Genomic DNA, 15,708 nt, shown 5'->3' on the forward strand with positions numbered 1-15,708 from the left:
CCTATAGCCGGTGCTGACGGCCAAAATGATGCTGGACTCTCCGTGGGTTCACTCCTCTTTCCTCTTTTTTCCAAATATCAGACCGTCCCCAAAGACAAGTGTGGCTCGGCCATTTCCAACTTGAATTTTGCGATATGGGTTCTGGGCAACTTCGGAACTGTTGAAGAGGTGAGAAGAGCTTGGAGAAAGGACTCATTCCCACTTGTGTGGGAGCAACCTCTGAAAGGGAACACCTTTGAACTGCACTGGTCCATCACTGACAAAAGTGGTGACGGCATCGTTATTGAGTACTCCGAACAGGGACCAAAGCTGCACGAAAATACAATTGGTGTCATGACCAACTCTCCACCCTATGACTTCCACATGCTGAACCTCCGCAATTACGTCCATCTTTCCAAGTTCGCTCATGATCCTTTGGTATTAGGTGAAACAACGTTCCCAGCCACTGGCCAAGGAAGTGGACTTCTTGGTGTCCCAGGAGATCTCACTCCTCCGTCGAGACTGGTACGATCTGCAGCCATGGTGCACTTTGCTGATAAAACTAAAAAAAGTGATGAGGCGGTAAATTTGGCTTTTCACATCCTGAACACTGTTGATATTCCTCGCGGAGTCGCTGCATCCCATGATCATGAAGATATGGCCGACTACACTTCTTGGATTGTGGTCAAGGACCTCACCAACAAGGCAATGTACTATCGCAGTTATGAAGATCTCACCATCCGCGTGATTCATCTCGACAAAGTGACCTCTGGCATGAAGTTGAAAATCAAAGTTGGAAGCCCTACTATTGGTGGGTTTGTGGATGTCACAGGAGATCTTCAGGGTGCTCAAGCGCATACTGAACTCTAAGTAACAGAACTGTTTCACTGCTTGTTGCCAATGTTTTCCCGTCAATATAGAGAGAAATTACTTCTATTAATGCTGGTGGTAGCTTTTCGAGTACGTTCTTATGGTAATTTTTCTAAACTATCTACAATTTGTGCATGCCTTTTGAAGATCTCACACGAGACAATCCTTGAGTAGTCTTTAAAACGTTATTATTGTCGTTTAAGTGAAGGTCTTGACAATTCTTGAGAAATAAAGCACTCTTGTTAGCATTTTGATTGTGTACGACATTCTCTGACAAAAATTACCTTTTACCTGGAAAAATACAGAAGGAGTATGTAAAGGGGAAAAGATAAAGGGAAGAGTGTCTTGGAGTTTGGGGAGCCCTTTGTTCTTGTTCCTTTGTTCTCTTGGGGCCTGAATGTTCCGGAAAACCCTCATAAAAGTATAGGGAACGTTTTTTGTAAACAAATTTGAAAAGATTAAATGTGTGCGAAGATGCGCAAAATAATCTAGAATCAGCCAACCCTGGACTTCTCACCATATTGTTTTGTATAACATGAAGAGACTATTTTGCAGAAATTGAGAAATAACTGGTTTAAGAAGGTTTTGAAAACCTTGATTTTTTTTAGCATTTTTTTTGTCGAAAATGGAGTTTTGCACGCGATTTGTTCCGAAACGAACGAGCCAAAGAAACCGGCACGTTTGGTGAAAGTTAAAAATGACCTTGTATTCTGTAGTTTAGCCAAACCAGAATATTGATAGTGAACTCAATTATGACTGAACCTACATGGCGTCCCTATACTGAACTCTATAAATATCAATTTATGTCAGTCATTTTGGCGAATACCTCGTCAGCGGAAAACCCCACAGACCTGTTGTGAGAAAAGCTCCCTTTCTTGGCGTCAGGCACGCAATAGTTTTGATCATGAGAAGACACACAGGGCTTGCACTGTAAGTATCCCGGAGAGCTCCATACAATTCCTTATAATAAAATTATAAGGAATTGTATGGAGCTTTTTTAGCGTTAGTCGAGGCGTGGAGGGTGTTGTCACGTACGATCCTTGCGAGGTGTTTTTCCCGACACTCTTCTGACAGAAGAATGTCGCGTAATGAAAGCAAACCAGAAACGATTGAAGAGCAACTCAGGCTTTCACATATCATCAAGTTCATTAAAACGAGCATTGAATTTCCTGCACATCAACAAGCCTTTGTTTTATACTTTTACACCGATCACGAGCTCATTTGTGTTTCGGAAATAGATCAATTAGCTACATAATGATGGCGGAATTTGTGAAGGAATTTGAAGATGAAGAAGAACGAAAAGAGCGAGCTATTAAATCACGAAAAAACACTCCAGAAGAAAGAAACAGACAGAGAAAAGAATGGAGAAAGAGGAAACAAGGGAAGCATATGCCGAATTCAACGAATAAAAATGTTGAACTACAATCACTCAACCGCGAAGCGAATGAGTTGGTGCCTTGTACTTCTGAGGCTAAGGAAACGAAACTGCCTCCTTCGGACCAACATTTTGAGCCACAAAATGTCAAGAAACCCCATATCCTCGCGCTTAAACCAGGCAGTGAAGAGATGAAAGAGGCCTTGGGTGGTTGTTCAAGAGCTGCTAAGATGATTCAAATGGCTGTTGGTGCCGACGCAGTTGTCTCGCAGAAACCTCGTGGGAAACGTCATCAAACCTTTTTAATTGAAAAAAAAACCACAGCGAGCAATGGATCCAGATTTGAACCCAAAGAACTCAGGCCAGAAAACATTGAATACTTGTCTAAAAGTCCAGTTGGGAGTGGAAGCTTTGGACAGTGTTTTCTCGGGCGCTATCGAGGCTTCGACGTTATTGTCAAGCAAATGACTCACAACGAAACGTCAGAGGATGAAGAACGAGCAAGGAGAGATTTGCTCCACGAAGCAAAGGTCGTTTCTGCTTTGGGGGACCATCCACATCTACCCATGATTTTTGGTGTTGTTACAAAGGCCTCACCATTATGCCTTGTGACTCAATTTCATGGTGTTCAGCATGAAAGTGTAACTCTCCATCAAGCGGCCGATAACAACGCAGTTACTAAAGCAAACTGTATTTCTATATTTAAAAAGATATGCAGTGTTTTAGACCACGTGCACTCTAAAGGATACCTTCATAACGACATCAAAGAAAAAATGTTGTACTAGAAGGGCGACCCTAAAAGCAGGAACGGTGGAATGGCGGAATGGCGGAATGGCGGAAAATGACCCCAAATCCTAAAACATGGAACGGCGGAAAATGACCCCAAATCCTAAAACACGGAACGGCGGAAAATGACCCCAAATCCTAAAACATGGAACGGCGGAAAATGACCCCAAATCCTAAAACACGGAACGGCGAAAAATGACCTCAGATCCTAAAACATCGAACGGCGGAAAATGACCCCAAATCCTAAAACACGGAACGGATGTCAGGGCATGTTGCACAAATTTTGTACAAAGACACCAAGCGCTTGGCTCATTTATCCCCACGACGATAACGCGCGTGACTAAAATAAAGTGTTATTAATTTTTTTCTTTTACTGAGTGGAATAAATAATAATGAACCATTATGCATGAAAGATAGCTGCGTTTTCGCGTTGTAAACCTGTTTAGTTACCTTTTGTTAAGCAAAATTTGCCATGAAACCAAACTCGACATACCACATTACAATAAACAATTGTAACTTTGATACGTTTCCTGGTCACGTCTGTATTGATTTATTGAAACAATAACGTCTCATATGCTTGTAAATGTGAGAACATCACAGGAACGTTTTCAGGCTTCTCAAAATATGACAACGTTCAGCCCCAGCTCCAAACTTAGACTAGCGTGAGAGCAAGCCCTCGTTACGAGCCCTTTAATACGAGCGTTTTTTCATCCACGAATAAGTTTTGGGACTTGAGTAACACTAGTTGAAGAGAGGTTTGCAGGGTGTCACGCGCGTGGGAATTTCTCATGGCGTGAAAAGACAAAAGAAAGTTAGAAGAAGGAAGCCGTCAAGAAGAATTTGAAGAATTTCTTCGCGACCTGGTGTCCAAAACACCACCATCCTACTGTGAAATTTACGGCTTACATATCAGCTGAAGAAATAAACTTTCTAAACAAAAAAGAGGCTATTTCACCAATTCGTTCAGCGGATTTCTTCTGTTCCTCAACAAATTGCAAATCGTCAATTCTATGGCGTTTAAATTGCCCTTTCTGAAAGGGAAGTGTAATTCAGACGGATCTTTGGATTGTCATGGTTTACCATTATTCGAGTGGAAGCAGTTGCGAGACAAAGAAGAGGTTATCGGTCGAGGATCCTATGGTTTGGTTTTTGTGGCGAGAAACAATTCTGAGAAGGTCGTTATCAAAAAACTGTAAGGTGAGGACGAGAAGGAAAAGCGTCTTTTCCTCAAAGAGGCAAAAATACTCCATGGGAATAAAAGTGAACATATCGTTAGGTTTCAAGCTGTGTGCATGGAACCGTGTGCAATGATGCTTGAATATTTGTTTTTCGACTTCGCTCCCTTCTTCAAATTCTTCTTGACGGCTTCCTTCTGCTAACTTTCTTACGCTAGTCTAAGTTTGGAGCTTGGGCTGAACGTTGTCATATTTTGAGAAGCCTGAAAACGTTCCTGTGATGTTCTCACATTTACAAGCATATGAGATATTATTGTTTCAATAAATCAATGCAGACGTGACCAGGAAACGTATCAAAGTTATAATTGTTTATTGTAGTGTGGTATGTCGAGTTGGTTTCCACATGCTGTGCGACTTTTTATGCCGCGACAAACTCATGGCAAATTTTGCATAACAAAAGGTAGCTAAACAGGTTTACAACGCGAAAACGCAGCTATCTTTCATGCATAATGGTTCATTATTATTTATACCACTCAGTAAAAGAAAAAAAATTAGTGACACTTAATTTTAGTCACGCGCGTTATCGTCGTGAGGATAAATGAGCTAAGCGCTTGGTGTCTTTGTACGAAATTTGCGCAACATGCCCTGGCATCCGTTCCGTGTTTTAGGATTTGGGGTCATTTTCCGCCGTTCCGTGCTTTAGGATTTGGGGTCATTTTCCGCCGTTGCGTGCTTTAGGATTTGGGGTCATTTTCCGCCGTTCCGTGCTTTAGGATTTGGGGTCATTTTCCGCCGTTGCGTGCTTTAGGATTTGGGGTCATTTTCCGCCGTTCCGTGCTTTAGGATTTGGGGTCATTTTCCGCCGTTCCGTGCTTTAGGATTTGGGGTCACTTTCCGCCGTTCCGTGCTTTAGGATTTGGGGTCATTTTCCGCCATTCCGCCATTCCGCCGTTCCGGCTTTTAGGGTCGCCCGTACTAGAACGGCGCTCAGCCTCTGGGGAATTCAGCCCAGTTCTTATTGACTTTGGAAAGAGCCTTAAGGTTTCATCTGTTACGTTGTACTGCAGAAACGGCACCGTTATGAAATGCAAAGGGAAAGTTATGTAGCCCCTGAGGTTGTTAGTGAACGACTCTAAGGCGTTGCCAGTGACATTTTTTCATTGGGAAGAATGCTTAAGGCGATATCGTCTTTGTTGGGTTTTTAAGAAAGGGTCCGAGAATTGGTTAAAATGTCAACCAGAGATAAGTCGTCAGAGAGACCTAGCCTTTATGCTTTCTCTCGTAAGATTGCTGATGTTAAATTTTAGGTGTAGTATTTTCCAAGTCAGCAGACCTAATATCAGATAGAATCGCATCATTGCATAAAATCTCGCCTTCTGATTGGTTGACGAGGCGAGTTGTTTAGCGGGGCTAAAAGTGATATTGTTTCGCATCCACGTATACATGACAAATATACGTAATGCTGTTTTCTTTTTATCTTGTTTTTATTCAAATATGTGATTCAAGGAAAATCCATTACTTGGCTCGTGAATTCCGCGTTAAATTGCACTTAAAAACCGATATCGCACTCATCGCTTCGCGTATCGCTTTTCGCGTGCAATTAAATGCGGAATTCCCTCGTCAAGAGAGCGGTCGTAAATATTCCCATACAAACTCTTATAATTCCGCCATGACTGTTATTGCGCAAGATGATCATCTCACAGCTGGAGCTTGGGCCGCCTGTGGGCAGTCAAGTACGAGAGAGTTGAAGCCGCGCGCAGGAACGTGTGAACGTGTAGACGCGCAAGGAAGGTGTCTCCTCGCTTGCCTTATTCAATTAGCCAATTCGTCAGAGCATGTTAGGTGGCACACCCATGGGTGCAGTATAACCTAGTGTTTTATTTAGTTAAAGGTAATTAACATAGGCTGCACTTTAGGTGGCACACCCATGGGTGCAGTGTAACCCAGTGTTTTCTTTAGTTAAAGGTAACTAACATAGGCTGCACTTTAGGTGGCACACCCATGGGTGCAGTGTAACCCAGTGTTTTATTTAGTTAAAGGTCACTACTGTAGGCTGCACTTTAGGTGGCACAACCATGGGTGCAGTGTAACCCATTGTTTTCTTTAGTTAAAGGTAATTAACATAGGCTGCACTTTAGGTGGCACACCCATGGGTGCAGTGTAACCCAGTGTTTTATTTAGTTAAAGGTAATTAACATAGGCTGCACTTTAGGTGGCACACCCATGGGTGCAGTGTAACCCAGTGTTTTCTTTAGTAAACGGTAACTAACATAGGCTGCACTTTAGGTGGCACACCCATGGGTGCAGTATAACCCAGTGTTTTATTTAGTTAAAGGTAATTAACATAGGCTGCACTTTAGGTGTCTAACTCACAAATGTTCGTTTTGCGACCATCCTCAACTTTTTCTTGAGCGCCGTTGTTGTTCAAGATGTCTTGAATTAACTGCTTTAGAGCTTCGTCAATCTCTGAGCTTTGCAGATCGTTGATTTCCACATATCTCATACCAAACTCTCTGGCTAAAGCCTCGCCTTCTTTTTCTGTAATGACGCGGTTTCTCTCCTGACAATGGCACTTATTAGCGACCAACATCTTTTGAGAGCCTCGTTCGCTGGCGTGTTCTTCAATGATAAGAAGCCACTCCAGGATGTTGTCATAGGAACTCTTATCGGTGACGTCAAAAGCAACGATGAAACCTTGGGTACCGTGATAGTAGCTGGGGGTGATGGCCTGGGTACTAAAAAAATTGGATTTCAGTACAAAGCAACTGAAACACAGTTCTTACTGTTATCAGTTAACTGAGGCGCAGAAAAAGTTTGGTGGCGTGGTTTTGACCATAACTGAATAATGGTATTATCACGGGCAACCTTCCTCGTCTCCAATGGTAATCAACTACCCGCTTATCAAATGAAGTCAGGGACGACACGTTTCCATTGGAAACGGTGTCAGTTGCCCGTGACAACAACACAATTTTAACGTCAAAACGTGGTCGCTACAATGTAGGGTAGGGATTGTGATTTTTCTTTTTACTACACTCTCATACGGGAGATTGTGGTTTCAAAAGTCGGTGACAAGGATCTAGTGAAACAAACATGCCTGAGATTTTGTTTTCAGGCGCCGACCACGCACTTATCCAATCTTGAAAGAATCTGTTCTGCAAAATATTTCTGCCCAAGTCACTAGTCTTCTCTTCGTTCCTAAACGTCTACACTTCTGCGTTATTTGATTTGACGACGCATGCATACCTTTTAAAGTATTTTCTCCCATCATCCACACCAAAACGCCCCAAACGCTGTAAGAGGAGACAATACGTGATGCATTTCTCCTCACCTCCGATTTCACTTGTCCACACAAGGAACAGGAAATTTTGAGAACAATGCATTTTCAGAAAAATTCATTTATGAAAAGATTTTAAGATTCTCCGTTTTAACCGGCGGATTGGGGCTTTTAAGAGAGGATGACAGGCAAAACTGCATTTAAAAAAATTTCGTTTCTCAACGGAAATGCGTCGGTTAAGGTGTAGCCGCGGAAGGACTTCCGCGTTCTGAACGACAATCATCTCGTTTTACAATTAAAAAAAAAAAAAAAAAAACTCACGTCTTTCAGAACAGAAAAGATAACGAAACATTTCAACCGGAAAGTGTTCCTTAAGCATTTTTAAACTTTCTGTAACACTAATTAGGATCCTTGCACGAAATTTCTACTAAATTACATGGGCTTGAGTGCAGCTGTTAACGAGAACTCGATATGGCGTGACCATTCTTATCGCGTGACTCAAGTACCAAGTAGAGCAAAATAACATGTTTGGCTCCACAATTTTTACCTTTCCTGTCCTGCAATATTCCATATCTGTAATTTTACTCGCTTCCCATCTGAAGTTTGAAAGCAAAATAAATTCAACAAGGTCAAAAGAGCTAGACATTAGTGGGAGAGCTTGTCGTTCTTCGATCGAGTAGTGCCTTCGAGGCACGTAAAATATTTGCCCTCTCAATGTTTCAAATTAGGAAGTATCAAGCGAGTAAACGTATTCCTATTTCAACGATAACAGTTTCAGATCATTTCTTAATTATAAAAGTAGTTTGGGGAAAAAAATTGACTTATCCGTATAAGTGAGTCAATAAAAACATCTGTCAGTTCATGGGAAAAAAACACGAATGAAAATCATCTCAGAGGAATTGTGAACTTCAAGAGAATGATATAGACAGCGCTTTCAACTAGTTCCATTGCGATTTCTACAAACACAAAGCAAATATTGTCCTAAAACGAACTTCAAGTCGTCGATAGATAACACAGAACTATAAATAGTCGCCGAGTTGTATCGTTAAGTCCCTTACGCCTGGCGGTTCAGTGCAATACACCGTAGCGCTTAAAGATCGAGCGAAATCCAGGCGAGAGGAGAGATCCATGTACCGTAAAAGTACTCACCAAAAGAATTCTACTCACCGATTTCTAACTGTCTTTTGAGAAAATTCACTCCCATAGCCGACAAACCTGAGGCATCGCCTGCAGGTGGATGAAAGATGGCACATTTGCCGACGTCGGGATCGCCAACGAGGAAGATTTTAAACAACAAGTGATAACTCAACGCCATATTAAATTGCTGGCCTTCGTTATCTTTCAATCCGCGGAGGGTTGGGTTAATCCGAGTCAGTATGTTCGTCACGGAACGAGCACTTTACATAAATTTCAGACATGAAAGAATGAAGCGGTTTCGATGTTTTGTCCAAACTAAACATTTCCCGAGGCGAATTCGATTGGCCGATCGAAACAATAGCCTTTGATCGATTTCTACTGAGGGGACCAGTGGTTCTAAAACAATTTATTGACGATAACCGACGGTATGGTCCCCGGAGAGGCTCAGTTTAAAAAGGAGGTAGGGTTACCAAGCTGGTTTTCAACGGTCGTGTGTCAAGGTTGATGTGGCCACGGGCTGTTAGAAACTTCTAAACTGGAAATTTTTGAAGCAAACTGCGGCTTAGTGTCGGTTGCACGGGGACTATTGAGTTTTTAGTGAATTGAAATGAAACTACAGTATATGTGCTTGGATTCTGCGTTGGATTTGTGGCCGCCCGGTCATTTTGAGCTTGGATTTTTCGCTTCTCGGCTCAGGCGTTCGGAAATGGAGTGTTCAGCCTTGGGCTTTTCTTATGTACGTTGAAAACCTCGAAATGAGCAACTCGCTTAAAAGGGCTCTGTTCATCAAATTAAGCGGTCAGATAACAAGTGATACACTGTGGAAGTAAGGTGAAGTATTTTTATTGAGAATTTGACGTATTTTTTTATTCCTTAGAGCGATCGTAAATATTCCCATACAAACTCTTATAATTCCGCCATGACTGTTATTGCGCAAGATGATCATCTCACAGCTGGAGGCGCTTGCGTTGTGGCCTGGAGCACAGGCGGCCCAAGCTCCAATACTTACATGTTCACCTTACTTCCACAGTGTATCACTTGTTATCTGACCGCTTAATTTGATGAACAGAGCCCTTTTAAGCGAAGGTGAAGTATTTTTATTGAGAATTTGACGTATTTTTTTATTCCTTAGAGCGGTCGTAAATATTCCCATACAAACTCTTATAATTCCGCCATGACTGTTATTGCGCAAGATGATCATCTCACAGCTGGAGCTTGGGCCGCCTGTGCTCCAGGCCACAACGCAAGCGCCTCGTCGATTCCTTCGATTTATGGCTCCAAGTGTGGACCAAATACGAAATGGAAATTGTTTCAGCACAACCAGAGCGCTATTTGGAGCTGGCAGCGTATCGAGAACAAATTCAACTCGCCAACCGCAAATTTCGTCGGCCTTGCGTGTACATGTTCGATGTACAGACTCGCACACGGGCGGCCTCGCGCAACGATATCCGTCTCGATGTCTTAGACACCATACTTTACACCACCATCCTTGACGCCTCCGCTCTCCGCGCCCACCCAAAGCAGTGTACACGTTGCAAGTCCTTCGATCATCTTGTTCGGGATTGTCCCTTTCTCGCGCAGGAGAAGCCTCAAGAAGCGGCAAAACCCGCGGGCACCCGCTCACAGTTCTCCGGAGCGAACGCGCCTGACTCATGGAAATTCGACAAGTGGTTCACTGCTACAGGACAGGAGGGCTGCAACCTGTACCAGCGAAAACGGTGCAATCTCGGCGACGCCTGTAAACGAGCCCACGTTTGCAAAGCTTGTAGGGGGGACCACCCCAAGGCCGATTGCCCAGGCCCTGCCGGAAATTAAATCGCCATTCAACCAGCAGATGTGGCGCTCATGTCTGTGGGCACACTCGGACACTGATTTCGTAAATGATTTATTACATGACATTGAATTTGGAGTACGCATTGGTTATCAACCCGTTTCCCGTGATTACCAAATACACACCAATCATTTATCCGCGATCCTCAACCCTGAGCCCGTGGCCAGGGAGATCGAACGTGAACTTGACCTTAACCGTAAAGTTGGACCGTTTCTTACCCCGCCCTTTGAGAATTTCACTGGTTCACCTTTGGGTGCGATTCCTAAGAAGCACTCAGCGCCTGTCAAGTGGCGTATAATACATGATTTATCGTGGCCCGCTGGCCTTTCAGTTAATGACGGTATCCCCAAGGATTTGTTTACATGCACTTACGATTCGCTCGACCGCGCAATCACACTACTCAGGCAATTTGGAACTGGTGCTCTAATGAGTAAACTGGATCTCTCTGATGCATTTCGCCACATTCTGGTTAACGCACAGGACTGGGAACTTCTTGGATCTACCTGGCCTGTGGAGATCGATGGTACTGTTGTGCCCGGTTATTTTATAGACACTTTCCTTCCCTTTGGTCTTCGAAGTTCGCCAGCCCTTTTTCTAAAATTCGTGGAGGGCCTCAAGTTTGTCATGTCGTCTAGGGGAGCCTCTCCCATTTGGAACTATCTTGAGGACTTCTGGACTTGTGGACCACCTTCCCCGAATCCACATTGCCGGACCTCGCTCGATCTTATGTTGGGAACATGTGAGCATCTCGGCTTCACTACGAACCCGGCAAAGACAGTCCTGCCGTCAACAAACTTGATTCTTCTCGGAATTGAATTAGATTCTCTCGCTCAGGAAGCAAGAATTGATCAAACCAGACTAGCCGAAGTATTGCATATGTTGGACAAGTGGTCATCACGTAAACACTGTACGAAGCGTCAGCTACAATCGTTGATTGGAAAGCTTCACTTCATTTCGTCTGTATGTCGCCCTGGAAGAACTTTCGTTCGTCGCCTGATCGATCTACTCAGCAAAGCTAGCCACCCTTCACATCGTATCCGTCTCACCGTCGCATTCCGTAAGGACATTCACTGGTGGCAAACCTTTCTTACCTCGTGGAACGGCTGTAGCTTCTTTTATCAAGACACATGGCTACCCAATTCTTCCTTGGACCTTTTTACTGACGCCAGCCACGCAGCCTTTGGAGCATACTTCGCTGGCGAATGGTTTTCCTGTTCGTTTTCCGCTCACCGCATTCCCCTCTCCAGATCCATCACCTTCAAGGAACTTTATGCAATTACTGCAGCGGTATCAGCCTGGGCCCCTTCACTGGCCTCTCATAACGTGATGTTTCATTGCGACAATCAGTCGGTTGTACACATTCTTTCGTCTGGCACAAGTCGTTGTAAACATATCATGTCTATGCTGCGTTATTTGTTCTATGTTTGCGCTAACTACAACATTCTACTACGCGCGATTCACATCCCTGGTGTGTCGAACTGTTTTGCTGACTGTCTTTCTCGTTTACAGGTGTCCAAGTTCCACCGCCTCTGCCCAGCAGCCAGCGAACATCCCACGTTCGTACCACGTGTTCCTTTGACCAACTTCAAGTAAATGCTCAGGAGTACTTTCGCTCTGGCCTCGCGGACTCTACTCATCGAACCTACACCGCAGCTCAACGACATTTTCTCAGCTTCTGTGACACGTACGGCCTGAGCCCCTTGCCGGCATCAGAGGACACGCTCATCTTGTTTGTTATGCATCTTGCAGCGCGCATAAAACCTCAATCCATTAGTGTTTACCTGGCCGGTATTCGCTCTCTTCATGTTGCTAATGGCTACAGCAATCCACTGCTTCCTGGTCTACGGCTAAAACAAACTCTGCGTGGTATCGAACGGAAACATTTCACTTCACCGAAGCAAAAAATGCCTATCACCTTTGATCTCTTATGCAAGATCCATCCTTTTGTGAATTTTCTCTCTAGTAACGATATCGTCTTCTGGTCAGCAATCACCTGTGGTCATTTCTTACTCTTACGAGCAAGCGAGTTTACTGTAAACGGCAACGAACCCTTCGACCCCTCTCGGCATCGCACACTCAGCGACGTCAATTCTCACCAGTCTCCGACCGGGGAGCACTACTGGACGGTGCAACTTAAACAGTCTAAAACAGACCAACGGCGCGAAGGGGTAACGTTGTATATGTCGCATACAAACCATGTCGTCTACCCAGCCTGCGCAATGAAGTCTAACGTCGCTCTTCAACAAAGTCAGCCACGAAAGCCCAAAGATTCACCACTGTTCCTGCTCGAGCATCAGCAAGTCTTAACTCGTCAACACCTAGTAACATTTGTGTCTCATTTGTTGCGACTAGTTGGCATTGATCCTACAGCCTACAGCGGGCACAGTTTTAGGATCGGTGGAGCCACCTCTGCGTCTTTGGCTGGACTTAAAGATTACGAGATTCAAATGCTCGGACGCTGGAAATCAGACTGTTACAAAACGTATGTTCGTTCCCCCCTAAATGTGCTACTCCAGTTTCCTCAGAGGATAGCTAAGACTGCTTCTATAACTTATCAGTATGCCAATCCATACTACCAGAACACTCAGGATTACTAGTGACAGATACTCGTTTTAGTTTCCTCTCTATATACTATATTTGTTTTACTCCCTCTCCATTTGGGCCATTATTTGGCAGTTGTATTTCTCCCAAATGGAAAATATATGTAGCTGCCCATCGACGGCCCACGAACTGTATTCGGTTGTCTTTATTGCGTGATATTAAGTGGTATTAATAGGTTAATAGAAGTTAATAGTTAGCGTGAATTGTAAATAGGATCGCGTTTCATATCTCGGCACGCGTTTGTTTGATCGTTCGTTCTGTTCACGTTATCGCTCCGTAGTTTTGTTTTTGTAATCCAAACCCTCCCCCCCCCCCCCCTTGGCAGTTGTATTTCTCCCAAATGGAAAATATATGTAGCTGCCCATCGACGGCCCACGAACTGTATTCGGTTGTCTTTATTGCGTGATATTAACAGTATTAGACTAACATGGAATATAGAAAGGTTTTTCCATAAATTAAGTAGTAAATGAAATGAGCTAAGTTCACCTTAAAAGCAAAAAGTATCTCCAACCTGTAGTATTTTCTAAGCCACTTAAGATCCTACAGGCTGGAGGTACACGACCAAGAAACATGATATTCATGAAAAAAATGATTCTAGTGTAGTGTAAGACTAGATGGAATGCCAAAAAGTAAAAAATTCAAAGTAAGCGGTGGCAAAGTCAATTAAATATGCAGGTACCTCTAGCGGATTGTATATTCTAAGCCTCTCAAGATCCTACCAGCTAGAGGTACAGGACCAAATAAAAAAATAAATGTAAATGTACTCTTGTAAAAAAGATTCCAAGGAGTGTAAGCCTAATTTGGAGTACAGAAAAGTCAAATGCGGAGCAAACCGTAATAAAAATCGGGCAAAGTTCACTAAGTATGCAAGCTGTACCTCTAAGCGGTAGTACTTTATAAACCCCTTCAGATCCTACCAGCTAGAGGTATAAGACCAAATAAAAATAAATAAATGTATACGTATTCTTGAAAAAAGTGATTCAAAGGAGTGAAAGACTAATGTGGATTGCAGAAAAAGCACAATGCGAAGCAAACCGTAGAAACAATTGAGCAAAGTTGACTAAATATGCAAGCTGTACCTCTAACCGATAGTATTTTCTAAGCCTCCTGAGATCCTATCGGCTAGAGGTACAAGACGATAGCAATTTCATCTTGGGGATCTTTACAATCAGTAGCACTATAACAAGGTGCTATTCATGAGTTTTGTTTATCTTTGTAAGCGCAGGTCCTTGTAGCTGCAGTGTTAAGCTAAAACTCAGCTGAACAAGAAACTTAAGATCGACGAGGGTGAAGGAAATAGCCATTCAAAATTTAGCGAAATTTCCTTGATTTAAACTCAACAATGTATTCTTCACATGTAAATCATGTTATAATGTTCATGTCTGGTTCAATATAGTGCAATGCATATATTGGTCTGTGCTTGACGTTCACAGTTATGGCGAATTCCCTAACTTTGCTCTGCGATTCACTGCTCAGATGATTACCCGTTTTCTGGAATTCATGAATTGTCTGAAGTTGAGCACGATGCGGTCTTTTGCATTCCCCGATGTGTACCTTCGGTGTGATGGCTCTGGAGTAACTGAACTGGTGGAAGACGGAGGTAGAACTGTTAACTGCCAGTTACCGGCCCTTTGTTTCTCAGTTGAATTGGCGTCGGCTTCGTTCTAACTTCTATTTATCGAGGCTGTCCCCTTTTTAATGGCATAACTCATAACCCCAATTGGGACTTCAAATAAAGGTTTTGAACTCAATTGAGACTTGAAATCAATATATTGATTGTTAAACACACCACATGAAAGGAAGACCCCACCAGCCTTAAAGGTTCAGCAGTTATTCGACTTTATTCACAATATATTCAATTATGTGATATGGCTTTGTTATGTGGTCGGTTGTTTTTGTAAATTCTTAAATAGGTGTGAAACATACCGCAGTGTCATTGGTTTAAAAACATTTTAGGCGGTGATGCGGTGTTGTAAGAAGCTGTCCGATGTCTCCCGTAACTATTGCTACATGCATATCTTTCGAAAGCTCTTCGGGGTTAACCGACTTAGTATGCGTACTTAAGCAGGGAGAGTGGAGTTACCAGTAGCACCATGACAAGGACATTATAGTGGCGGTAATATTCAAAAGTTTTGTTTACCTTTGCAAGCGCAGGTCTTAGCGGCTGCAGTGTTAAGCGAAAACTCTGCTGAACAAGAAACTTACGATCGACGAGAGTGAAGGAAACAGCCATACAAAATTTAGCGAAATTTTCTTGATTTAAACTCAACAATGTATACTTCACATGTAAAGTATGTTATAATGTTCATGTCTGGTTCAATCACGTCGCTTGACTGTTGGTAAATCGCAAATGGTATTACCAGAATAGTGCGCCATATTCGGCAATAGCCGACAATTTCCGATAATCACCCGACTCGGAAACTCGTTACTATTGCCAGTGTTAAGCACAACCCTCCCCTCCCACTCGTTCCAGACCTCACACGATCTAACCATTCGTCACGCAATCGAAATCAAAAATTAAAACTATTGCATACCTGACGCTTAGAGAGGAAGCTTTTCTCACAATAGGTCCGTGGGGTTTTCCGCTGAGGAGTTATTCGCCAAAATGTCTGACATAAATTAGTATTTATAGACGGTAATTTAGTGTTAACAACTGGGTTGAAAACGTAAATTAGCCACC

The 15,708-nt window shown here is 43.1% G+C and overlaps 4 protein-coding genes across 5 annotated transcripts; 3 read left to right on the forward strand and 1 right to left on the reverse strand.

Moving 5' to 3' along the window:
- The first annotated feature begins 1,862 nt into the window (after window positions 1-1,862).
- LOC149036915 (uncharacterized) lies at window positions 1,863-3,532 on the forward strand. The gene has a single exon (XM_089190429.1). The coding sequence runs from the start codon at window positions 2,104-2,106 to the stop codon at window positions 3,007-3,009; it is 906 nt and encodes a 301-aa protein (XP_089046555.1). The 5' UTR covers window positions 1,863-2,103; the 3' UTR covers window positions 3,010-3,532.
- Window positions 3,533-6,526: 2,994 nt separating this feature from the next.
- Window positions 6,527-8,909, reverse strand: LOC113664232 (ras-related protein Rab-13). 2 transcript variants are annotated; one of them, XM_089190430.1, is made up of 3 exons: window positions 8,627-8,909; window positions 8,007-8,055; window positions 6,527-6,920 (listed from the first exon to the last, which is right to left on the reverse strand). In XM_089190430.1, the coding sequence occupies exons 1-3, from the start codon at window positions 8,772-8,774 to the stop codon at window positions 6,542-6,544; spliced, it is 576 nt and encodes a 191-aa protein (XP_089046556.1). In that variant the 5' UTR covers window positions 8,775-8,909; the 3' UTR covers window positions 6,527-6,541. The 2 variants fall into 2 exon arrangements, with proteins under 2 accessions (XP_089046556.1, XP_027035629.2); XM_027179828.2 differs by lacking the exons at window positions 8,007-8,055; window positions 8,627-8,909 and adding an exon at window positions 7,429-7,686.
- An 825-nt stretch (window positions 8,910-9,734) lies between these two features.
- On the forward strand, window positions 9,735-13,162 carry LOC113681036 (uncharacterized). The gene has a single exon (XM_027198093.2). It carries the CDS (start codon window positions 10,431-10,433, stop codon window positions 12,018-12,020), a length of 1,590 nt encoding a protein of 529 aa, XP_027053894.2. The 5' UTR covers window positions 9,735-10,430; the 3' UTR covers window positions 12,021-13,162.
- LOC149036916 (uncharacterized) lies at window positions 12,164-13,024 on the forward strand. The gene has a single exon (XM_089188641.1). It carries the CDS (start codon window positions 12,164-12,166, stop codon window positions 13,022-13,024), a length of 861 nt encoding a protein of 286 aa, XP_089044767.1.
- Window positions 13,163-15,708: the final 2,546 nt, after the last annotated feature.

Source organism: Pocillopora damicornis, chromosome 12 (assembly GCF_964200805.1).
Source record: "Pocillopora damicornis chromosome 12, jaPocDami1.2, whole genome shotgun sequence".
NCBI lineage: Eukaryota > Metazoa > Cnidaria > Anthozoa > Scleractinia > Pocilloporidae > Pocillopora > Pocillopora damicornis.